The following is a 24339-nucleotide window of genomic DNA, read 5'->3' on the forward strand; positions in this document are numbered from 1 at the left end:
CGAGAGGGAAATAGCAAGGGGTTAAAATGGGCCGAGAACTCCCCAGATTCCACACGCTACATTGAACCGGCCTAGGTGTCACTTTGCATCTTTCACTGGGGTTAATTCCAATAAAACCAGTAAGCCATAACCTGTCACGTTGTGTCAGCAGCCAAATGCTAAGGGTCTGATGCATTTACACGCCAGGATGGAGAAAAATGAGGCGCTGGTTTTAAAAAAAAACCATCGGAAAGAACATGCCACCCAATAGGGAGAACTTCATTCTTGGTTCATAGGGAGGTGGCACCTCAGAGGCTGGACTTTGAGAAGTATATAAGAGCCACTACGGGTCAAGCCGTAGGAGGACTCTCGGTCTGCTTCAGATTTGGAATTCCGCTTATCTTTCTGAACGGTAAGTGCTTTCTATTTCTCTCTTGAACGTCCTTCTTCAAGAGAAAACTGGACCGCCCTCGGTTCTGCTTTGATTTGGGTTCCTGCCTTGAGCGGGAAGTTGGACGCGATGGCCTTGGAGGCCCCTTCCAACTCCACAAGTCTGTGCTTCTAAGATTCTTGAAAACCAGCTGCCCAAATTTTTCCTTGCAAAGTTCTTGAGAACATCAAGAGGGATCTTCTTAGGGTCTTTTCTGGGAGAACCTCTAGACAGATGGGTGAGTTTTTTTCTTTACTGGATCAGATTCTCGGGGTGGGGAGAAGAGGTTTCCACTGGTGTGACCAAAAATGGAAAGCTAGGAAGGAGGTCAGAACCTTTGAAGGAAATGTCACAAATTGATCTTGTGCCCATTTCTTCTGCGGAAGAGATGCAACTTACTGGTCACAATGGTGGAGTACCTAATGCTTCATACTAGTCATAAAGCATGAATACAGAGGTATCCTTCTTAATCATGGTCCTCTCTAGTTTAAAAAATGAGAGAGGTGTAGCAGAAGATTGGAGGGGAAGGTTTGGAAGGAGGATCCTTTCCGCTAGGACCAATGGCCCCCAAACACAATGAAATTAGTTCATGGAGCCCCATGGGTCTTGAAAATCTTCTTAACTTTAGTGGAGAAGATTAAGGGAGAGATCGAGAAATGCTCCAATGAAGTTCGGGAATGCTTGGTGGGACACAGAAACCGGAGATGGTGCTGGGAAGTAGGGTGGAATGGAATTTTCTAGAAGACGGCCGGGTTGCCCGGCTGGCCAAAACTCAGAAACGGAATACTTTATCCTCCAACCTGGTTCTGCTTCTCCTCCCTTGTTGACGAGATGGTTGTCTTTTCTATTTTAGTTTGGTTCGCAGCCATGACGACTCCTCTGGAAAAAGCCCTCGCCACCATCGTCATCACTTTCCATAAGTATTCCGGGAAAGAAGGCAATAAGTACAAACTGAACAAAGCGGAACTGAGGGATCTCCTGATGAATGAGCTGCCCGGATTCAAGAGCGTAAGTCCGCCTCCGCAGCTAGAGACCGCCGTTCGGTGGAAAGATCATTACATTAATCTGCTAACACAAAGATTGTGATTTGGCTGGTGCTGCATTGATGAGACAGACTCAAATCTCATTTTTCTGTCGCTCCAGCCCTTGCCCACAATCTTAGTATCTTGACAGCGTCTGCCACAACTGGCTTGGAAAAAGATTTTAAATAAGCAATTAGTGGTTTTAAAAATGTCTGTCCTGCTTCCTTATCATTTGAATCCATCAGTTCGACATGGCCTTAACATTCAAGCGCAATGTTTATTTAACTGGTTGAATTGATCATTTTGTCTTGCCATGTCTTGTTTAAAAATTACAAACTTCCCTTAAGGTGGATTGTACTGTCCCGTCATCTACATACAGCTTTTCAAACCATCACCGTAGGCGCCCGTATTCAGAGGTGTAAAAACCTAAAAGATGCACCACCAAAGGAAAACTGGGAGGAGGAAGGCAAAGTGGGGGAAAGCAGCTCACACTGCTTAAAAGTTGCGCCCAGGTTGAGATGCTCCTTGACTTCTTTTTTTCTTTAATGCTGCCAGAAACAAATGGATCCTACAGAATTCCAGAAGATCATGAGTGATCTGGATCACAATAAAGATAACGAAGTGGATTTTCAGGAGTTCTCCTGCTTCCTGGCTTGCGTGTCCATGGGCTTTGACGAGTTCTTCCGCGGCTGCCCCAAACCTCCGCTCCCTAAGAAATAAATCCTGATGGGTCAAACACTCGCCAATGAGTGTCCGATTTCAATTCGGAAAGTAATACTAATACTACGAATAGAATAAAATATTCTTTGTATTAACCCTAGCCTTTCTGTCTCCTCTTCTTGGGTTTGCGAGGGCAATTTGAGAGAGGGAGAAAGCAAGAACTCTGCTACGCACAGAAAACCAGGCCATAAATATTTAAGAAACAAGACATATCCGAGCGATATTAAAGCAACACAACAGAGTGATTTTGCAAAGGTTCATAAAGAAGCCCAAATACAGAGGACTTCAACAGGGGCTCTGCCACTCCTTGTGGGAGGTTGCTGTGGCACGCCACCTTCCTTTCAGCACCAGCGCTTGCTAATGTTCTTTTCTGACTACAATGCCCATAATCCCCAGCCAACACACAGCACTGGTTCAAAGATCTCACTGTGAGTCTATTAAATCTGAAATCTTAAACACAATTGTTGAGCCTCTAGCCCTCAACAGGTTCTAGATGTTGACTCTGAGAATCTCCATCTTGGGATTCTGGGCTTTGTAATCCCAAATATCCCAAAGGCCACATATCCCCTAACCCATGTCTGAATCAGACCTAAATGAATCTGTCTCGTTATCCCAATCATGGCTTCAAAAGACCCTGACGATGGGCTGAGAATCCATTTCCGGCCTTCTCCTGGACTCCTCAAAACTGGAATTATGGGATGGAGAATGAGGTGGTAGACCTGTTTGGACCACAGATGAAGCGACCTTCAAGTGTTGGTTGACGGCTTTAAGTCTAGACTCTGAGGCTGGTTATTAAAGCTGGTTCTAACCCTGAGCATAAAGGAGATGCTTTGGAAAAAATGAGCATTTTTCTTCCGAGAGAGAGAGAGATACCAAGGAATTAAGAGGCAGAATTTCAAATAGTTAGGTGTGTCGGCCATCTGCCGGGCAGGCTCCAACACATCAGCTTAAGGTCTCCCCTCTAGGTAAATCCGATTGGAAGGGCGGTTTCTTTTTCAGCAAAGGCATGGGGATGATGGTTGTTGAGCAACTTCTGGATGATGTTTTCATAAAAATTGCATGTAGGTGAGTCAGGGGATAAAAATACACCCTGATGTATTTTTCTAGTATTATGAATGTAGTCATTTATTATTATATACTACTTATTATATATTGGGTATTAAATAAAACAGAGAGGAGGGAGAGGGGATAAGAAGACATGGTGACCCTAAATCAGCAATAAGGTGGCTGAAATAGACTGGGATGTCAAAGCATCAGACATACACAATTCTGAGTCTCAACAGATGGATTTGCCGATTTCCATTTCAGTCACACCGGCGTCACTTGACTCTCAAGTTTTTTTTCCTCCATGAAAAGGATGAACTGTTTAAATTTTGGCGCAGCCGTTTGAGAAGCAAGCTGAAAGGAAATGCTCAACCATCCATTCTCGAGAACAAGAACGGACTCGAGAGCCATGTTTACACCAGCAACGTACTGCGAAGTACGTCGTTCGGCGCATTCACAAGAGAGAGGGGAAACCCCATTTACATTAGATTTTTCACTTTAGATGAAAATCCCTCCCCGGTGGGTTTTGTCTTCTTAAAGGATTCCCATTTCCTGCCTCTATGTCCTCTGGATGCATGCGCACCGGGCGATGCTCGAACTTGAGCCCAGCTGGAAGCAAGGGAATGGCTGAGAGCCAAAGAGTTAAAATTAATAGCTGAGCTGGAAAAGCAGGTATCTATTTGAAGCCGAGGCGCCGCAACGGAGCAGGCGGCTAGACCCACAAGCCAGACATTTCATTGTGTTTCTCACGCACCCTGCTCCTCTCCGCGTATCCCTGGCTTTCTCTCCTTTGTCCAGGTGAGTCATTTCGCTTCTCTTTTCTCCTCTGTTTTTAGGGTAATCTGAACACATCTTTCAAAAAGCACACAGATGTGTCTTCTGTTGGAAGCATGCAGAGATTCGAATCCGGTTCTCCAGGTGGTGACCTGGATGAGCATCATTAAGGTGGCTGCTTCCCTCAGCCTTGTGATCAGGCCGGTCCTGGCTTTTGGCACCGAGAGGGGGATGTGGTTAAGAAGGTCATTTTGAGGAGAGGATGATGGACTAGCTGCAAGACAGTTGTTTGATTTCAGGCAGAACAGAAAGAAATGTATGGGGTGCCAATAGCCGGTGTGACTTTGCACCGGCCTTGAAAGCCAATGAAGGATGAGATTTTGGGAAACTCTGAACTACAAATCCCAAAATTCTCCACTCTGGGAATTCTGCCTGATTGACACACAGTTCGCCTGGAAGACAAGGCCTCAGCTGGAAGGCTTTGAGGCTGAGCTAGGCCTAGCTCCACACCAACTTCCTGTTCCTGCCCTGGTACAACCCGGGAACTTCCTTTCTGGACAGGAAGCTTGTCACAGCTAGGCCTAGCTGAGCCTCAACACCTTCTGGTTTAGGCCTTTTCTCCCAGGTGAGCCAAATGTAGGTGTCTGTACATTATCCGTCTGTCAGGTAGAGCGCCCAAGAGTGGGGAATTATGGGCTTTGTAGTCCAGATAATTAAAGAAAATCCCATCCTTAAAGCCAAATTCTAATCCCACTCTTCCGAACTCTGCATTTCCCAGGCACCAAGATGGATACCCCTCTCGAAGAAGCTCTCGGGGTGATGATCGACACATTTCACAAATATTCCTGCCGGGAAGGCGACAAATACAAGCTGAACAAAGCCGAGATGAAGGAGCTGATCCTCAACGAGCTGCCCATCTTTGTCAGGGTGAGGCTGAGCTATTGAACATTTCCTTAAATTCCAAGTGGACTTATGTAGGTATGATAAAAAAAATTCAATGTTGCCTTCAGGAGCTAAGCAGTCACCATTTCTGAGTTTCCCTGTGCAGTTCAGATTGGACAATGCCAGTGACTCTTCCGGGATCTGCTCATAATCTTTTCTAATTTGCAGCTCGGTCCGCTTATTTGATCTTTTTTTTAATGTCCCTTTGCATCCCTAAAAAAATAATTAAGAAACATTTTTACAATATAGGGAAGGGTTGGTTCTCCCCCCAAAAAACTTTGTGGGTTTGTGGATACCCTGAAGGGCTGGAAATTCCCATGTCTGATTTAAAGGGAGAGGGTGGAACGCATTATCTCATCCCTGATCTGTGATGTTATCCATTCCTCCGTAACCTGGATGTTTTCGTGAAATAGATTTCTGGCTGCGGACCCAGAAGCTGAAAGTTCAGTTCCCCAGAAAAGCCAGCCCGTTGCCCTTAGGCCAGCTGCACACTCCCACAGCACCCCCGGAAGAAGGGAATGATAAAACACTTCTTGAGTATTTTCTACCTAAAAACACTGAAAAGGGGTTGCCTTAAGTCAGAATTGACTCAATGGCACACAATTTTATTTTTTTTTATTAATTTGGAATAGCATGATGCAGATCTAGAATACAGGAGGGATTATTTCTAGCATCTTGACTGCAAATGCCGATAGAACGTGGATCAAATCTTGCATCGGACCACAGTTTAAACCACCGTCACATACCCTATATTCTGCTTTCTTTGAGCTTTGGATGCGGCTTCTCCTTCTAGGGAAAGGTTGATGAGGCCGGGTTGGAGAACCTGATGGAGAAACTCGATCGCAACCGGGACGAACAGCTGGATTTCCAGGAGTACGCGGTCTTCGTAGCGCTGGCGGCTTCGCTTTGTAATGAGTACTTTCTGGAGTGCGCTGACGAGAGCAACCGCAAAAGATGAAGCCATCGTTTCCGGGGGGGGGGACTTCTTTAGCTGCAACATCTGTCTCCCAGGTGGCATGAGCTGTACCGTAATAAAGATGTTCAAAAGAAACTTCTCGATGTACCGATCAATGCAAGATGTCCGGCTGGAAGCAAAATTGCACTGATGTGCAACCTCAGGATTAGCTGGGTTTCCACAGGCGGGTCCTATTTTGCTAGAGTGCGCACCGGATTTTAGTCTGAACTTTAAAGGCGCTATCCAAGGTTCTGAAGCTAATTTTTAAGGGGGGGAATAGGGTTCCGCAACACGGATGTTGTTGGTGACACACCATCCAGTCACTTCTGCAGGATGGGGGCCCTGTTTTGAAGGTCTTCCGAGAGGTCCCATCCTTAGCGCTCTTTCCAACTCCAGGCTGTGGCTTCCGTTGCGGAGTCAGCCACTGGGAGAGTTTCTGTAAAGTTCGGAGCAAAACCCAGAACAGATGCGTCCTTCCCATGAAATCAGAGTCAACATTCATGTGTTGGGAATTTTCTCAAGTCCCCTCCAACTGCCACGATGATGGTTATCTTTGCTGTCCAGAGACTTCCATGTTCTGGGATCACAGCCACTATATAACATTTTGCCAAAGGTAAATATGTCCTTTACCCCTCCGAAAGAAGCATTATAGAAGGATTAGCTACAGTGAACCAGCTATCCGCTGATTCGCTTATCCGCTGCCTGAACACAGGAAATGAAAAACCCCAGAAATACAGGGTGCATTTACCAGAATTGGCCACTAGAGAGAGCAGGAGACCATGTCATGTATATTGTTCCATACGTCCACCTTTTTCAGCATCCACCGGGAACTCACCTGCAGCTGATACCACAGACCTGGCATACTTGCAAAAAATGTTTACATCGGGGCAAAAGTTTCTGTACCTCCTAAAAGCCACCAGAGCAGAAGATCAGTAGTGGGAAATCAAGAATAAGCAGAAAAGGATCTAGCTCGGGGGTTTAATGAGGTTGGGAGTTCGAATCCCCCATGGGCCTCCTTGACAGGGTCTGGACTGGATGACCCAGAGGGTCCTTTCCAGGTCTTCAGTTCTATGATGATGATGTCCTATCCGTCAACGTTGTAAAACTGGGGGGGGGGGGGGAATAAACCCAAGCGTAAGGCTTGCCCTTTCAGGGTGCAAGCAAAGAGGTTCTCCCTCTGGAGCAACAGTGGGTGTGGGTTGGGATCGGGCGTGATGGCACGACAGGGTGGATCCCATCCATTTGCCTGTCTTCCTGGCGAGGAGGAGAACCTGTCAGGTAGGGAGTGTGCGAGGAGACATTTCCAAGATTGCTTTGGGAGAAATCAGAACTTTTTACATTCAAGTCTCCGATCTTCTCGGTGGATCCAACCTCCCTTTTCATGATCCCCGGGAGATCTTGGTTTGTACGTTTCATAATCGTCCAGGGGAAGAAGAACGGCAGGTGTCTTTTCTGTGAGTTTTTTTTAATGGGGCTTCTCCTACCTTGTGCATCAGAAAGGGATTTTCTTGGTTTTATAGCTGAGCGGAGTGAATCTGGATTGTGTTTCCAAAGCGTGGTGTTCTCGCATGGCGGGCGTCTGGGTTTGGAGATGCTGTAGTTTCGAGTTATTTTCTCGTGTTTTATTTATGCCTTGCTTTCAGGAATGTATACTGGGGGAAAGAAGTATGGGATGAAGGAAAGGCGATTCATTTGAGTGTCGGGGAAGAGATTTAGGACTCTAGTGGGGGGCTAGAAAGACGAACAAGGGGGGGGGCGCTCGATCAAAATCAAGCCTTAACCGTCTCCAGAGGCGAAAACGTTGAAGCTGAGGCTGCTCTACTTTGGCCTCATCCTGAGAAGGCAGGATTGTCTGGAAAAGACCATCACGCTAGGAGAAGGGGGAAGGCAGCAGGAAAAGAGGAAGACCCAATACAAGATGGATGGACTCTCTAAAGGAAGCCACAAGGTTTAGTTTGAAAGAACCGAGCTGCTAATATCACTCGTTTTTAGGATCATAGTAAAGTTGGAAGCTGTTGGGTAATTTCTTTTCCACCCTGTCGTCCTCGAGGTCTATCGGACCCCGAGCCCAGACAGCCGCAGTGGCTAAGGGTGATGGGGTGTGTCGTCCGGCAGCTCCAAGTGGTCGCCCGTTAGGGAACAACTGATATATATATATTTCGCTCCTTTTCTCGCAGCGCCGTTTCTGCACTGAACCCGCAATGGAGGACCTTCATTCTCTCGGGAAGGCCCTCGGAGTGCTGGCGTGCACCTTCCAACGTTACTGCCGGGAAGAAGGCACCAGAAACACGCTCAGTCTGGGGGGGATGAAGGCGCTTTTGGAGAACGAACTCCCCAGCCTCCAACTTGTAAGCATTTCGGCCTCCCCCCCCCCCCAAAAAAAATATATAGCAAGGTCAGGACCTTGGTGGGACTTAAGGGAGTTAGAAATGCGGGGCGGACACATTCGAAGGCGACACGAACATTTTGAACAGGGCCCGATGAGGGGTGCTAAACACCCGTGCAATAAACTCCAAAATTGGCAAATGGGTCGTAATCTCCGTCTGGATGGAGGGTCCAGCCTTCCTCTGACATCTCCGTAGGGTCCTGTGCACCTTGAGTCCAACAAGGTCGAATTCGGCCGGATGCGGACCGTAGTCAGGATTAGCGGGTCTGCCAGGTTCACCATCCCACGAAAATATCATTGGGGGTGTGGGTGACCTCCGGCTCATCGCTGTAATCCTTCCGGGCCCGGCCCGCCTCACAGGGTTGTTTGGAAGAAAATGAAGAGGGAACACAAGTATTCGACTTCCTCGAGGGGAAAATGGGAAACAGATGCTGTAGTAAATATATATGTGCATAATTACTTTGTAATTTAGCTCCAGGCTTATCTCTGCACCTGGAACTTCAATTTATAAATGCTGAGTTTCCATTTTTAAAAAAACCTCCCTCCACATCTAAAATGCAGCCTTTTATGTCGTGGGGTTTTGAATTGCTGGTTCAGTTCCTCTAGCTGAGGGATTCCCATAGCAAAATTAGATTCAGGTTCCTCGGAGTAGTCCACCCCCCATTTCTCATCGACGGCCACTTACACTCTCAGGAACTCACTCTGAGACCACAAGTAAGAGAAAGAATAATAAAAGGTTCAATGACTTACAATTGAACAGCGAAACGGACAAACACGACTGATTACAACAGCAGGGCCTCAACAGTCTTATTGACTCCTCAACAGACACAAGGGAGGGAGGAAAAAGCTCTTAGCAAAGAGGCGGGCCTTTCGTTGAAATCATAGATGGGGAAGGAATGATTGGTTAGTACTCTTTGTGATTGACCGTCACCCTAGCCCAGAAAGGTTCCTCCCAACCAAACCTACTAAAGGCAATCTGCGAGGTTGCAAAAACTCCAACATTTTAATGTCAAATTAAGAAAATATGGAAGTTATCTTGTGAAACATGAATGTCTCCCCTGATTTGGGGCTGGTGGGGTTTCAGGCCTGTGATCCTGAATGGTGTGGGGATGCTACGCTAAATCCCGGATCGCTCTCTTTCCCTCTGCTTTCTGCTCCTAGTTGGAAATCAAAGACAGGGCTCTCGATGAGCTCTTGGTGCTGCTGGACGAGAACCAGGACCATCGTGTGGACTTCGAGGAGTACATCCGTTTTGTGACCTCAGCCTGCACCTTCTTCCACGACTTCTTCAACGAAAGCCCTGCGGTCCAGCCACGAGTGACGGCCGACCGAGACGGGGCCCGAGACCCCCAGGGGGCTGGGGTGTGCTCAGAAGTGAGGCCCGAGAGCAGGGAGGGCGAGTCAGAGGATTTGGATGCGGCCGAGAAAGAGAAGGACGAAAGCCTGTGAGGAAAGAAATCTTCCACGCTACCTCTGTGGGTTGTCCTTTGAACGAACTCCTGGGATCCAAGGATATGTAACGCCCGACTCTGTGCCTTCAAGAGATTGTGGTTCCCTCCCTGGGAAATTTGGGGTACCCCTCTATATCAGTCCATGAGATATTCCTAATTTCAAGGGGGTTAATGGGGGATGTGCTTCCGAATTGTTGTCTATTGTGCTGTTTCCCGCAAGACTCTTACCAACCAAAAAGTATTCACAAAAAAGGCCACGTGTGTGTGTGTGTGTCAAAGTGAACATTCCACTATTCAATCCAGATCCTGAAAGTAACTACTTAAAAGTAATGCAGCAAAAACTACTTCTTACCTGGCCTTCATTCCATTTTACACATGCTCAACCATCCTTATTTAACAGGGTACACAGGGTCGAACTATACCTTACAGATCACCCATTATTGAAAGGGAAAATTCCTGAATGGCTGAAAGCATCTGATTATGACAGCAGGCACTTGTTCTGTCTTGTGGTCGATCATCCAGAGCTGAGCACAGCTTTGGCAGTCATGATTCTCAAGACATGAAGATTTGCTAGCAAAGGATGATTTTATTATTCCTGCAACCAGGCTTTTACTCTGTGAACTCTGGCTCACTTTCAACATAGTGAAATCCACAGACCCCATCACTACGGTCTGTGAAGGGAAATCTTCAGCAAAACATGGGTAAGACTTGGGCATGAGATGCTGACTTCTATTGCGGTCCGAGAGACTTGACTTTCCAAAGAAATCCTGCCCTCGCCCATCTCAAAACAAAGCTCAGACAACTTACCGACTACAGAAAATGTGCAAAGCTTCTATGGGACAATCAGATGCTTTCAGCTCTTAAGGAATTCCTTCTCCTAACGATGTACTGTCTATAATGTGAAGTTTGGCCCTGCACCATTTTGCAGAACCACCTGCCCTCCCCGATACATCTCTGCGCCATCTGGTGCCAGCTTTGGCCTTTGCTTCGTCTGTCTTTCATCTCCACCCTCTGGCCACAGCTGGCACATCTGCCGCACAGCTGGAAAGAATCAGCCTAGAGGAAGCCTATAACAGGAGTCTCTGCCCCACCCAAGATTTGCAAAAAAAAACACCACAACCAAAAACCCGAGATCCAATTGGCCTGTTTCTATTCTGCCCGGGAGGGTGTACCCTTGGAACGTCCCAAATAAAAGCCCAGATTTGCAGAGGCTCCAGGCATAATCATCCTCTCTGTCTGCCCTTTATTCTCCTCTGCGGGTTTCCTGTTGGGTAAGTCTATTTTGTTATGTCTCTGCCCGGTTCTTTTTTTAAAGACAGAAGTCAATCGAAAGTAACCCCGGCTGGACCTTTGCTAGGGGAAACTGTTTGGACCCAACAAGGACAGAAGTGGGTCTTGGTTTGGCAGTTGAGCAGAGCGGGATAGCCAGGGTCATCGGACAGGATCCTGCCCCTTGGTTCTCCTTATGCATCCATCAGGGGCTTCCTTCCATCCCCGGGTTTGCTTTTCCATCATCCTTTCTCTGGCCAAGAATGGGGCTAGGCTTCTTCCAAGCAGGGAATAGTCGCCTTCCTAAATGCTGGCCATGGTAAGACAGAGAGAGAGAGAGAGAGAGAGAAAGAGAGAGACACGCTCAGTTCATCTCTGGCTTTTTGCCAAGGAGAATTCTAGGGGGGAGAAAAAAAAACCCAAAATGTACATAATTTTGAATTCTGCCTGCAAAATGTAATTTTTTTTGGGGGGGGGAGCAGTTTTCAAAATGTATGTGGATGGATGGATGGTGGAGGGATGATACAAAAAGCAGTTCGGGACATGCCTCACCCCCCTTTATTTGAAACGGCAATAAAGAGAGTAAGAATTACGGCGTGTGAGTCTTTTAAAGTGGTTAAAAAAAAAAAACAACCTTGCTTTAGCCCCAAGAAGCTCCTAAGGGGCCAGACCCCTCTTTAGAGAAACGCACAACACCGTGTGGACAAAATGAAAGTTGTGTGTGTGTGTGTGAGAGAGAGAGAGACACACACCCACACCCAAAGAGGAGCAAGGGGTAAAATCGGTGCCAACATAAAAACCAATAAGTTTCTTTAGGTGAGGGCTTTCATGGGTCCCGTTCCACTTCCTTGGGTCTGTGGGGGGGGGGCTCAGACGATGTCCTCTGTATTTAAACACGGAAAGACAGTTATGTCTTGAACAGAAACAGCCTGGCTTAGAAAAAACTAGAGAGAAGAAGGGCTTTCTACGCAACACAGTTTTCCCCCTCCGCCTTTGGCACCGAGCACGCCCTCAAAGAGGAACTGTGTGACTCAGAATTTCTTCTTCCGTGTTCCCCCCCCCCCCGCTCTCTTCTATTTCTTCTTCCTTGCCAAGCTGGCCCAATGGCCTGCCAACAGGGAAATAATTTAATTTTTTTAAAAAAATTCAAATATCACCAAAACAATTCACGAGCTCTCTGGCTGTGGGTTGCTTTCACAAGCTCCCCTTTTTATTCCCCAGTGTCATCTGAATGTTTCCAAAAGAGGTTTCGTGTGTGTGTGTATGTGTGTGTGTGTGAGAGAGAGAGAGACAGAGAGATTATTTTAATTATTAATTTAATTTCCAAAGAACTAAAGTTCCACAATAATTAATTAATTAATTAACTTTGTTTTCTTTGGGATCTTGGTGAGCTCCCCAACAATTAGCTAATTTGTAGCATAGGGTTGGGGAAAAGAGTGACTATCCAAGACAGATAAGCAGATTTACTGAGGAAAAGATGGGACTGCATCCGTTGTCTGCCAGAAACGATGATCTCTTTGTGACGATCAGCAAGTTTCTGCCTTACTGTGGTAAATTTGGAAGAAAATGGAGTATCTCCCAGGAGGACCCAGAAAACAGAGGCCGCGGTGTGGGAAGAAAACCCATTCGGGCTGTTCTCCTCTCCGCCGGGAGGCAGGTCTTTGGCAAAGCTAACGGCTCTTCCTTGCCTATCCACGCCCAAGCTTCCCCCCCCCCCAATGCTTGGCCTTGCTTTCTTTTCCGATCGAGTCTGTCCTGCCTTTGCTAGAGTGGAGTATGTACATGGGAAATATGTACGGCCCTTTTCCGCACAGATCCTGACCCTCTCTCGTTCCCCGACCCCTCTTGTGCCGCTCTCAGCTCTCCGGGTCGGAAATGGCGAGCCCCTTGGAGAAGGCGTTGGATGTGATGGTGGCGACGTTTCACAACTATTCCGGCAAAGAAGGCGACAAGTTCAGTCTGAACAAGAACGAAATGAAGGAGCTTCTTTTGAAGGAACTGCCCGGATTCATCGGCGTAAGTGAGACGCCTCTAGACTAGACTTAACTTGCCTCTCGCAAAACACTTCCTGACACTCCTCCCCGCACTTCTCTCTCTCACACACACACACACACCAAACCACCATTTCTCTCTCCCTTTCGGGCAGCCCCCTTCCTCTCTCTGCAGTTTTGCACTCCCCCCAAAGACACAGTTGTTCAGCCAAAGAAGTGGGCTGGGACCCACAAAAGCTTCTGAAAAAAAAAATAGAAACTAGCTCATCTTTTGGTGCAACTTGACTATTTGCAGAAGAAATTCTTCCCTTTTTCTCACATTCTCCTTTTGACTCCCTTCCATCTCTCTCTTTTTCTTTGGGTCTTCATCCTGATCATCCCCTTCCTCTCTCTCTATTTTTCAGGCGCCTTCTTCTATTCCCACTCTCTTTCTCCCATATTATTTTCTCTCTCTTATCATTGCCCCTTCTCAAACATAGACACCCTCTTCTCCCTCTCTCTCCACGTCTCTCACATAGGGCGGTTGCATTATTAAGGCCATCAAATAAAGTGTATAAACCAGGCACATTATTGTCATAAAATAGACAAAATGAGCAGCCGTGAGTTTAAAATCTACATTGCAAAAAAACTGGTTTTATGGGACATTTCCTCGATTTTGCTTTCTACCCACATGTCCTCAAGCCCAGTTAGACGGAAGCTGAGGTTTTCTCCCCCCCCATATGCGAGTCACACGCCACACCCTGCGGGCACCTTTCCTTCCCCGACAACCGAGAGTAGACCACACACACAGATCCGGGAACCAGATGGAATACACATTTTCCTCCAAGCGTTCTGCCTCGTAAACATACACATGACGTGACTCGTGGGGGGGGGGGGGGCAAAAGAACCGAAAACTTCCAACTTAATTTTTAAGGAAGCCGTTCGCGAAGCAGCTGATGGTCCCCCTTTAGGCCCAAAAATAAAAACTCAAGGCACGTTTATTTATTTCCGCGGCCCGAGCCGCAGAAAGCCAGCTTCTTATGTTCCTCCTCCCACCTTAATGGATTACTGTTGAAAGTCACATTTTCCCTAGGCGTTGGGAAAAGTACTTCCGAGGTTACACTCCCCGAACACCCCCCAGCCTTTGCTGAGGGCTTGGGGGCGATCGTCCAGAAAAGTAATGTTTCTCATCTCCTTGTGGTCTCATGAAATTGCAACTTGGTCCCATCCGTCCTGTAGCAGTGAGTTCCGCCGTCGCGTGGAATCTCTTTTAAAGCCTGCCCTGGGTGTGGCGGGGGCATCCGCGTACAGCCCTGGTGGGCTGGGGATATTGGGAGTTGTAGTCCGACACATCCAGCAGAGAACATCTGAGGAGCAGACGTGGCCTAGGTTTTGATGGTCTAGAGTTGATTCAATGGAGTGGCAGGGGGTGAGACTAAATGGCCTTTTAGGGTCCCTTCCGATTTTATGCTTCTTTAGATCCACAAAGCATTATTCTGCTTTGTTGGGAATACACAGAAACACACACAAACCCACACACACACACAATTACAAGGGACACGTAAACCATAAAGCCAAAGGGAACTAACATTTAATCTCCCCCCCCCCACAGAAAAAGAAAGACGAAGCCGCCTTCCAGAAGATTATGAGCAACCTGGATGTCAACAAAGACAATGAGGTGGATTTCCAGGAATATGCCGTTTTCCTCGCCTGCATCGCTATGGCGTGCAACGATTTTTTCCACGGCTGCCCCGATAAAACACCAAGAACCAAGTGAAAACTTTTTTTTAAAAAAGTTTGTGCGGGAGGAAAATTAAGGCCATGCCGGTTAGCCGCCTCTTTTCCCCCTCACAAACTCGGTCGGCAACGCTTTTAAGTGCCAGAGCATGGAAATTATTACGGTAATCTTTTTTTTTCCACCCCATCCCCTCGAAACCATATCAAATAAAGTTTGTGTTCAAATAAAGCCGTAGTTTACATCGATTACCTCACTGAGCTGGAGGCTTTGCATGGTTTTGCATTCAGATTTTAGCTCACAGCTAGAGGACAGGGGAGAAAGTTTCCATTTTTTAAAAAAATAGTATTTGCAAAGCTTTGTGCTTCGCTTTGAATTTGTGTGTCTTTCCCTCCCTGAAGTATCGACCGACATTCTCCAGTGTCTTCAGATTTGAGGTGGGAAGAATTAAAGGATTAAAAAAGGGGAGAAAGAGCGAAACAGGCAGACATTTCTCCCTCCCTCAATAACTGCACCTCCCGTTTCTATAACAGAATTGCTCAAAGATAGACTGCACTTGAAAGGGGAGGCTCCATCTAGATGCCGTGATTCACAGATTGCCAAGAGCGGCTGAAATTAAAATGCAAAAATACAAGGATATGTTGACAAAACCCCCTTAATTAGCTTATTTAATGTATATCTTTATATACCACCTTTCTCCTGGTATGTTGTCAACGGGATTATTTGCATTATTGCCGGCTGGCTGAAATCCTGTTGCAGGACGTGGGGTAAAGTTATGCCTCAGTTGTGCATCCAACTACACAACCCTGCACACAACTGACTGCACAACTGCAGCCACAAAACGGCTTTCTGGATAAACCCTCTGCCCCGGTGCAAATGTCACAATGGCGTGCGTGGATTCAAATTACGCAGGCGTAAGGATGCAACAGGAATGCAGCCAATATGGCTGCTTGCTTGTGTATACACAAACACACACAGAGAGAGAGAGAGAGAGAGAGAGTTCCACATGCAATTTATTTTAAAATCCCTGACAGAGACTTGTCTATAGGATGAGGCCAAGCGGGGACTTCTGCTACTGACGGAGGCTGAATGAAACTGTCAGAGCTGCATTTTCTGTCCAGAGATAAATGTTCTGCTGATTATGGGAATTTCTGCGCCTGTTTCCCTTAACCCTAACCCTGCACCCTACAAGCTCAGCAGCCCACCGTTTCCCGGAGCTGATCCCTAACCAATCTGAGATGCATTTTCTTTTACGGAGGGAGGTCAAACGGAGCCAGGATCAACCAACAAGTCCTTCCACTCGGCTGACGGGTGTCAAAAGTTTTGAACCGGGGCATGTATGTGTGGGTGAATCCGGATGAGCGCAACCCACAGCACGCCAAAAGGAGACGCCCGGGATCAGAGCTGTTTCACACCTGGCTAAAACCCTGCACGTATTTCCTTTGGCACCCTCAGGTGGACTACTCTTGAACGAGGAGGTTCCATCTCCCGCTCTCGTGATCAGAACGTGGGGCCAAAAAAAAAAACTTTTTTATTCAAGCGGAGGAGGAATGCCTCGGGGCTGACCGTTCCCAGTATCCAGCGTGGGGATTTGGGGCATTTGAGTCCAAAGGCAACTCTTATCTATCTATCTATCTATCTATCTATCTATCTATCTATCTATCTATCTATCTATCTATCTATCTATCTATTTATTTATTTATTTATTTATTTATTGGATTTATAGCCCGCCCTTCTAGACAGGAGTCCACTCAACTCTTAGATCCTTTGACGATCAATAGTAAGATTTTTAAAAAGCCTAGGGGATTCTGGGTCTTGTTATCTCCCCCCCTCTCAAAAAAAAAAAAAAAAAGACAGCCTTTTCTGTGCTCTGAAATTTCTCTGAGGCAGCAGGACGGGAGAGATGAATATCCCTCCACCAAAATGGGTGTCTGAACATAGGGCTTTCAGCGGCATCCTTCGAACCCAGGATCGGTGGGACGGATGCCTCTCTGCTTCTCTCTCCCCGAGACCCTCAGATTATATTTTGGGAGGGGTTACTCTGCACATTCTCCCAGGATTAAGGGAGGCCCCCATTCCATCACAAGCCACCGTCCCTCATCCGAAGACCATCCAAAGCACCTCGCCAGCTCACTCTCTCCTCCGTCCTCCCGCCGTCATGTTGCCGTGTTTTCGCTCTGCGTACAAACAAAGAGGCTTATTATCCAGCCAACAAGAAAACAGGCCTCGTCCGGAGGGAGACGCCTCCCCTGGCCCTCAGCCGGAAAGCTCAGAGGCGGATGGAACCAAAAACGTTCACATTAAAAAGGGAAATTAGCCTCCGAGAGTCTCCTCCCTTGCACGGGCCTTCCCCATCGTCCCCTGCCATGGCTGCATCCTCGGTGGGGTACCTGGTTGCTAAGCAACAGCTCCCCACCGGTCCCCTGCATCCTGTTTATCTCCAGCTTCCCTCCCCGATCCGGCTCTCCCCTGAAACCAGAAGCAGTTCCTCTTTTTTCCTTCCAAACTTTGAACCTTTTACTTTTGAGACTACGGTTCCCATAAGCCTCCACCGTATGGGCTGGGGGCGATGGGGTTTGTAGTTTCAAAAAGTCACCCGTCCAAAATCCAATTCTCTTTCCTTTTTCCTATGTAAAATGAAATATATATATATTTCATATGATGCTTTATTAAAAGTATTGTTGATGAATCCGCCCAGATAGCTCACTATAGCATCTGGTTGGGAGTTCGAATCCCCCATTGGGCTTCCTTCGCAGGGGCTGGACTGGATGATGATCCCTTCCAGCTCCGAGTCCTCAGATAAAGTCAACCCAGTAAGTAAGAATCGTGGTCTAAAAAAAACACGACGAAAAACCACATTCACAACAACCCATAAAAACCAAGCTGGCTGAGAGATGCAGTTTAATGATCCAGACAGAATTTCTGGAGTTTGCCGGCACCGAACCCTGGAACAGAGAAAATCTGGCCACACAATAAAAAGATCGGAATCAAGATGGAGTCGTGCAACTTCCTTAAAACAGGGAAGGGCGACGGGTAATGAAAATTTAATGAGCGCATCACGAATGCATATTCAGCCGTGCCATGTATTCTCAGCAACCCTGCAAAGCATCTTCCAACCTTAGATCTTAAATCAAGCTTTTTTAAAAAACAACAACACGTATTTAAAATGTATAATTATATTGCAGTATGGTATGAATTTCCCAGATCGAGGCGACGACCAGCTAAGATGAACAAAGACCAAGGAATTTTAAAACACAGAAAGCTGGTCTCCTTCCTCCCATAAGGGAGAAGGCAAAAGGCAGATTGTTACAGCTGATCACCCAAAGTAAAATAAACAGAAATTGAAGTGTGCAGGAAGGAGACACAGAGATCAGATAAAGAACTTGGAGGACTAGATGGATACAGTTTAAAATTAATGCTTTGTTTAGCACAGGGGTGAGGTTTTTCCTTATTCAGAACTTATTTAAAGAATACAACGAGTTACATTGATGTTTGCAAAGCTATACAAAGCAATATATAATCTTAATTATAATATTGATTTATTGGTTGATACAGTAACATGTCTAACCTGTTACACTTACAAGGTTCCGAGGTAACATTTTTCTTCTTTGTTATTCAAAATACGCTTTTTAAAAAAGAGATACTTTCAGAAAGTTTTTTTAAAAAACAAGAACGACAGGGGAATGCTAGAAATCTCTGGGCTCTGGAAGGAAGCAAAAAAGCAAGGCCTTACACACACACACACACACACACAGAGAGAGAGAGAGAGAGAGAGAGAAACTTTAAAAGTAACTAAACCGAGTTACAGTTACATTGCTACAAGGGCCTGTTACCCTTGTTGCTTTGTGAAGTCCTGCATCACTTTGCTACACGGTTTTAATTACAAGTAACTCTTTCTCGGAACTAGTAGTAACTAATTTCTAACTAGTAGCTAAGTAGGAACTAAGACTGTAAGTAGCAAGCTTTGTGTGGGGTGTGTGTGTTCATTTGAACCCCAAGACCCACCAAATCAAACTGGGTGCAAAAATGACATTAGCTTTCAAAAGCAAAAATAAAAAAAAATCATCCTGAATATTTGTTGCTATGGAGTTCCTAGTCCCAAAATCGATTCTGAGCACCAGGCCTGAATGGGACCCACCCTACTTTTTAAAAAAAAACACCCCGAGCTTCCTTCTTTGGACAGCATCGTTTAAATAAATTGAAATAAATACATGATTAAATAAAGGGACGGGGGGGCATCCTGCCGCTCCTGTTTAGGTACAAACTGAGAGTCCAAAAGGAAAAAAAATGGGATAAACAGCCATTGATTTGCCAGCCAAACTTTTGCCCACCCTTTGGGCGAAGGTGCAAATCTCCAGAACTCATAGGAAAAAAAAAGACAAAATCTCATTTCAGACAAGAACCACCGTCAACCAGAGCCGTGTTCCCTTAGGACGGATCCTGGCAACCACCAGTTCTGCTGCTCACCCCGATCTCCAGGGGGTCGAGCCCTAAAGTGTATAGGAGAGGAAATCGCACAACACAGCCAGAGGGTTTCTTGCTGCGTCTCTCAAGCACATCGTTTGCCTCTTCACCCGGTGAGTTCCTTTTCTATTCTATCGATATCTTTTTATTGGAAAGGTCAGCTTTATAGCCCGGTGCTGGTTTATTTTAGGACCCTTCCCATATTCCTATTCATATCCACACGCTCACAAGCAAGGAGGAGCCCGTGACAGCTTAGGCGAGCCTCCAGAGCCAGGAGCAGTCTACCCTGAAAGCACAGGGCAAGCCGCTGGGAAGGGCCATCTATCAGCAGCATCCGCATTTCCCAACAACCTCTGAACCGTGGCCAAAGCCTGGATCGTTCCCGTTTAAAACGGTGATTGGAAACAGGCCTCTTTGGTTAGGCCTGACGATTTTATGGAGCAGCCCGGGAAGCTGTTCAGAGGTAACAGCCCATTCGCCATCATCACGTCAGAGGTTCCTACTCGAATGGACTTTACAACCTGAATTCTACAGTCTTCTCTATTTTAACTCCACGAAATATTGTGGTTAAAAGCTGTGCTTCATCTATTGAGAGAAAGAAAGAAAGAAAGAAAGAAAGAAAGAAAGAAAGAAAGAAAGAAAGAAAGAAAGAAAGAAAGAAAGAAAGAAAGAAAGAAAGAAAGAAAGAAAGAAAGAAAGAAAGAAAGAAAGGGTTTAATTCTGCGCCAGCCCACGGGCAAGTCCAATGCAACGTTTAAAAAAACACACACAAAAAACCCCCAGGATATTTCTCGTTCTTCCGTTCTTTAAAAGCAGAGGAGCCCTCTCTGGGTCTGGTGTTGGCAACCTCGAGCAACCACACCCTCTTCTGTTTGCCAGGGTGAGCTCATGGGAACAGGATCCATTGCTCTGAATGGGATCCTGGCCCCACCTCGGTCACGGTTAGTGGAGGGCACCACCTCTAAGAGTTTGGGCACCAGGCCAATTTATACAGATCCCTTATCAAGTTTACATTTATTTTTGAGCTTAAAAGGTGAATCATCAATCTTCCTACCTTGCCTGGGCAAACAGGTCCTGGTGTAGGTCACCCACCGCCTTCCGGTCCACACACCTGATCTGCATCCATCCTGCCCCGCCCTGTATAAATGGCACCCTCTGAAGGTGATGAAGGATGATGTTAGGGTGAGCATCTCCTGCCTGCCAACAACCCACCTTTAATGCTTCATCCTCCTCTCTGAGCATGATTTCTCAACTTGCCTCCATCCAAAGCTGTTTTTACACAACCGGAAATTTTTAAAATGGGGGAGAAACGCCCCATTCTGCAGCAACAGAAAGTGAGTTCTGCAACCTGCATATATTATGCAGATGAGCTCACTTATTTGCATAACTTGGATTCTGCTTCTAAAAGGCCCATGTGTCGACCTCGGGTTCAAGATTCCTTTGGGGCAGGGGGGAGAAAAGGAGATCCCACCAGGGATCTTAACTGAGATCCTAAAATCCATGCGTAAAAATTGCAATATTTTAAAACATCGGCCTTGCGGCCCTTTGGAAAGATCCTCTCGATCAAAAAAACGCAGACCAATAACAGATATCATTGAGATCTATTGAATGCTTCATGGATTTTTAAAAATAAAAATATTGCAATAATGTATGATTTAGCTTTTAACGATTTAGCAACCTGCAAGCCGCCTCGGTTTCCTTGAGGAGAAAGGGGGAAAATTTTGGTGCATCAAAAATTTGCGGTTATTTTTATTCATTTTTAATCTGGGACATGGTGCTGTTAAGGGCTTTGCCGCAACGGAATTTTGCAGCGCCAGGCAGTCCCGTCCAGGGTTAGCCACAGCCTCTGCTAGGATACTCCACTCACCTCTCCCATCATTCTGAGCTAGGGCACACACAGCCCTCCGGATGTGGTTGGACTACAACACCCATCCACCCTGGCGGCCGGCTCTGCTGGCCAGGGTGGATGGCCGACGCCGGCCAACCGTCCCTGGCAAGGGCCCTCACTCGGACGCTCACCTATAGCTTGAAAAGATGACTTCAGACTACCAGTCTCAGAATCCTGGGGTTGAATGGGACCCGGAGTCCGGAAACAAGTCACATGTCTTTGACTGCAAGCGGGAGGTCCAGAAAATTATAATCACAAATACTGGGGATTTTTCAAAGGTTTTCAAGGTGTGTGTTCACCTAGGGGCAGCCGGCTGTTCTCACGAGCACCACACCCTTAATAATGGGGCTCTTATCATCATATTTCCACCCTTCTTAATTGCACCATTATCTTCCCTTCCTTTCAATGTGATTTTAATTTTATTTTTTTGCTCCTCTTTCCCTCCCCCTCTCCCCTTTTTCTGGCAAAGCTTGCTTTTATATCATCTTCTCCTCCCTCCTGACTCCTCCACATGATCGTTCCCAGCATCTATCCAAGCTTTGGAGCTAATTACCTGTAGTTAATTACTTAAATGGTTTACTTTAAACCCCCCCCACACACACCAACTGTTATGTGCCATTAAGTTGCCTCCAATGAGCGCTCGCTTTCCAAAATGTCCCATCCTCCACAGCCCAGCTCAGCTCTCGCAAACTCAAAAGTCGTGGCATCCTTTAGAGAGTCCGCCCCTCTCGTCTCGGCTCTTCCTCTTTTCCTGCTGCCTTCCGGCTTTCCTAACATTACTGTCTAACTAATACATGACTTGTTATGCTATGCCATAATTATAATGTGGCCAATTCTGCCTTTGTTGATCACAAGAAAGGCATTTACATCACTAACCCACAACTTAGATTACAACACAACTGCATGCAATATAATGTAATTTTGCCCTAGTTAGTTGCAATTATTGGTAATTCGAAGGAACTTATTTGTAATTAATTTGCTTTCTGCAACAAAGCATTAATTACAAGCAATACTATTTGCATCCACTTACTTCCAAGACCTGGTTGGAAGCAGGGAAGAGCAACTGATTATAAGTAGATATCGGACAACCTGGGGGGGAAAAAACCAGAAAATTTGGGAAATAAACAGTTTTTTTTTTTTCAAAGCTGTTTGGAGGGAGGGTTCTGGAAAATCTGGGGGAGAAATTGGAGTTTGGAATAAGTTCTTTTACAAGTATAAATAATAAGTCTATGGCACGGTCTTCAAACTAGATAACATGAAAACCTTAACGAAAGACATCTGAGACTTTATAATATCTAAGTTTTGTCTAGAGATGTAAAATTTCCATTTTTTTCCAGGGGGGAAAAAAAACAGGAAGGGAAATATTTTTCTTTTGTTTTTCTCCCACCAGATTCTGTGTGGTCCTTCTTCACCATGGAGACGCCTTTGGAGAAAGCCCTGGCCACATTGGTGTTAACTTTCCACAAGTACTCGGGCAGAGAAGGGAACAAATTTACTCTCAGCAAGAGAGAATTGAAGGAACTGGTGAAGAATGAGCTGGCTTTGGGAGAGGCAAGTTTTGGGCAGGATCCGGTGGCCACAGGGAGGATCCGGTGGCCACAACAGCAGATTCCCACAACCCTCCCTCCCTCTGTCTCTCCCACTTCCTTTCGAGAAGGATCTTTCCTATTTACACTCATAAAAGGGTGCTGGGGAACACCTGCTATTGACTGATTAAGGAAACAGGAGGATAGAGCAGGAAAAAAGAGCCCTAAACTTATTTATCCATTCATTTATTTTTATATATAGGTTGGGAGTTTGAATCCCAACCGGGCCACTTTGAGAGGCCGGATGGTCTATACAGTCCCTTCTAGTTCCGCAGTTCTGAGATGATTATTTTTAAAAAATACCAGGCATAATGAAACAAAATTCTACAAACATTGACTGGTATTATACCACAGATGCAAGCTTTAACCCCAAACCTAGGTATTTCTTAAATATCAGCACCGTATGGCTGCTGTTCCTCATCCTGCCCTTTTTGGTAGCTAATGGTGTTATTTCTGAGATCCGCAACTATTATTGTTGCTGCTTCTGCGGTTGCTATTAAAGAAGTGCACCATTTCAAGAAAGAAGAGGAAGGAAGCCCAATCTACACGTAGATCTAGAAAAGGCAAAAAGGGAGAAAGGTCTCCAGACTATCCGCCCATCCCACTTTAGGGTTCAGAGCATTCGTATGTGGGTTCTTAGTGTGGTCTTTCTTCATTTCCCCCCCCCCCCTGCAGAAGATGAAGGCCGGGGGAATCAACCAGTTGATGGAGACGCTGGACAAGAATAAGGACGAGGAGATAGACTTCAAGGAGTACACAGGATTCCTTTCTGCCCTCTGCATGACCTACAATGATTTTTTCCAGCAGGATGCAAAATAAGGCCAGATTCTTTCTTGTACCTTGAGAATAAAGTTTTCTCTCCAGTTTCCGAGTTGACTCTCTTTGTGTGTGTGAAATCCGGAGGGTGCAAACGTTCCAGGCAAAGACATACAACACGGGCTCTCCGTGTGGGGCCGATCCGGGACAGCGGGGAAACTCAGACGGGAGGAAACGGGGAGGCCACGAGTCCTCTGTCCCCCCAACCCTCTGTCCTCTTCCTGCTGATCTCGGGTGACCCAAGATTACCAAACTAGGGCTGAGCTCCCAAATGTTTAGTTTCAGCCCTGCTGTGGGTGGATCAACAAAAGCTTGGCGTGAGAGGCGGCGATCAAAGGGTGACCCATATAGGATCTAGGCTAGCATGTACTGAATTTCACGGGATCGGTATTTATCCTCCCAGGGAAACACTGTTCTGGTATGTGTGCCTGCCTACAACGACCCAGATCGCGTGCCGGGATCCCATCTGTTTCATTACACTTATATTCCGCTTTATCTTCCCAAGAACCCTGCGAGGTAGTACGTCAGGCGGACGGAGGGGATAAGAGAGACGAAGCCGAAACTCATCCGGCAGAGTCTTGTGACGATGAGAAATTTACTTTCTTTCAGTCGTACTGAAAAGCTGTAACCACTCCACTCCGCTGTCTCCCTGGAAGCTCATGTCGGGAAGCCTGGGCCCCCGTCCTCTGAGGAAAGGCCCCATCAGAAGGCAAAAGTCGTCATTAACCACAAAATTAGCAAAAGCCAGAAGGATATATAAGCCCCCCTCCCTCGATGCCAGACTTTGTGGACCCTGTACGACAATGCACACGCCCGCGGGCTGAAAATACGATGGCGTGTCAGAGGTTCGGGAAACGCAGTCTGAAAAGGCGACCTTTCCCAAATGGTCGCTGATCCCGTAGTCGAGT

At 46.4% G+C, this 24339-nt stretch overlaps 5 protein-coding genes across 5 annotated transcripts; all 5 read left to right on the forward strand.

The window, feature by feature from the left end:
• Positions 1 to 274: 274 nt before the first annotated feature.
• LOC110088465 (protein S100-A4) lies at positions 275 to 2251 on the forward strand. The gene is made up of 3 exons (XM_020810763.3): positions 275 to 391; positions 1263 to 1417; positions 1987 to 2251. The coding sequence occupies exons 2-3, from the start codon at positions 1277 to 1279 to the stop codon at positions 2149 to 2151; spliced, it is 306 nt and encodes a 101-aa protein (XP_020666422.1). The 5' UTR covers positions 275 to 391; positions 1263 to 1276; the 3' UTR covers positions 2152 to 2251.
• A 194-nt stretch (positions 2252 to 2445) lies between these two features.
• Positions 2446 to 5962, forward strand: LOC110088464 (protein S100-A2). The gene is made up of 3 exons (XM_020810762.3): positions 2446 to 3993; positions 4748 to 4896; positions 5705 to 5962. The coding sequence occupies exons 2-3, from the start codon at positions 4756 to 4758 to the stop codon at positions 5867 to 5869; spliced, it is 306 nt and encodes a 101-aa protein (XP_020666421.1). The 5' UTR covers positions 2446 to 3993; positions 4748 to 4755; the 3' UTR covers positions 5870 to 5962.
• Positions 5963 to 6542: 580 nt separating this feature from the next.
• Positions 6543 to 9701, forward strand: LOC140702863 (protein S100-A2-like). Its single transcript, XM_072984411.2, has 2 exons — positions 6543 to 8214; positions 9414 to 9701. Exons 1-2 carry the CDS (start codon positions 8068 to 8070, stop codon positions 9699 to 9701), a joined length of 435 nt encoding a protein of 144 aa, XP_072840512.2. The 5' UTR covers positions 6543 to 8067.
• On the forward strand, positions 9654 to 14908 carry LOC110088463 (protein S100-A4). Its single transcript, XM_078382230.1, has 3 exons — positions 9654 to 10974; positions 12833 to 12988; positions 14555 to 14908. The coding sequence occupies exons 2-3, from the start codon at positions 12848 to 12850 to the stop codon at positions 14717 to 14719; spliced, it is 306 nt and encodes a 101-aa protein (XP_078238356.1). The 5' UTR covers positions 9654 to 10974; positions 12833 to 12847; the 3' UTR covers positions 14720 to 14908.
• Positions 14909 to 22382: 7474 nt separating this feature from the next.
• LOC110088454 (protein S100-A5) lies at positions 22383 to 23481 on the forward strand. The gene is made up of 2 exons (XM_020810750.3): positions 22383 to 22580; positions 23291 to 23481. The coding sequence occupies exons 1-2, from the start codon at positions 22443 to 22445 to the stop codon at positions 23432 to 23434; spliced, it is 282 nt and encodes a 93-aa protein (XP_020666409.1). The 5' UTR covers positions 22383 to 22442; the 3' UTR covers positions 23435 to 23481.
• The last annotated feature ends 858 nt before the right edge of the window (positions 23482 to 24339 follow it).

The sequence above is a fragment of the Pogona vitticeps genome, chromosome 15 (genome assembly GCF_051106095.1).
Source record: "Pogona vitticeps strain Pit_001003342236 chromosome 15, PviZW2.1, whole genome shotgun sequence".
Classification (NCBI taxonomy): domain Eukaryota; kingdom Metazoa; phylum Chordata; class Lepidosauria; order Squamata; family Agamidae; genus Pogona; species Pogona vitticeps.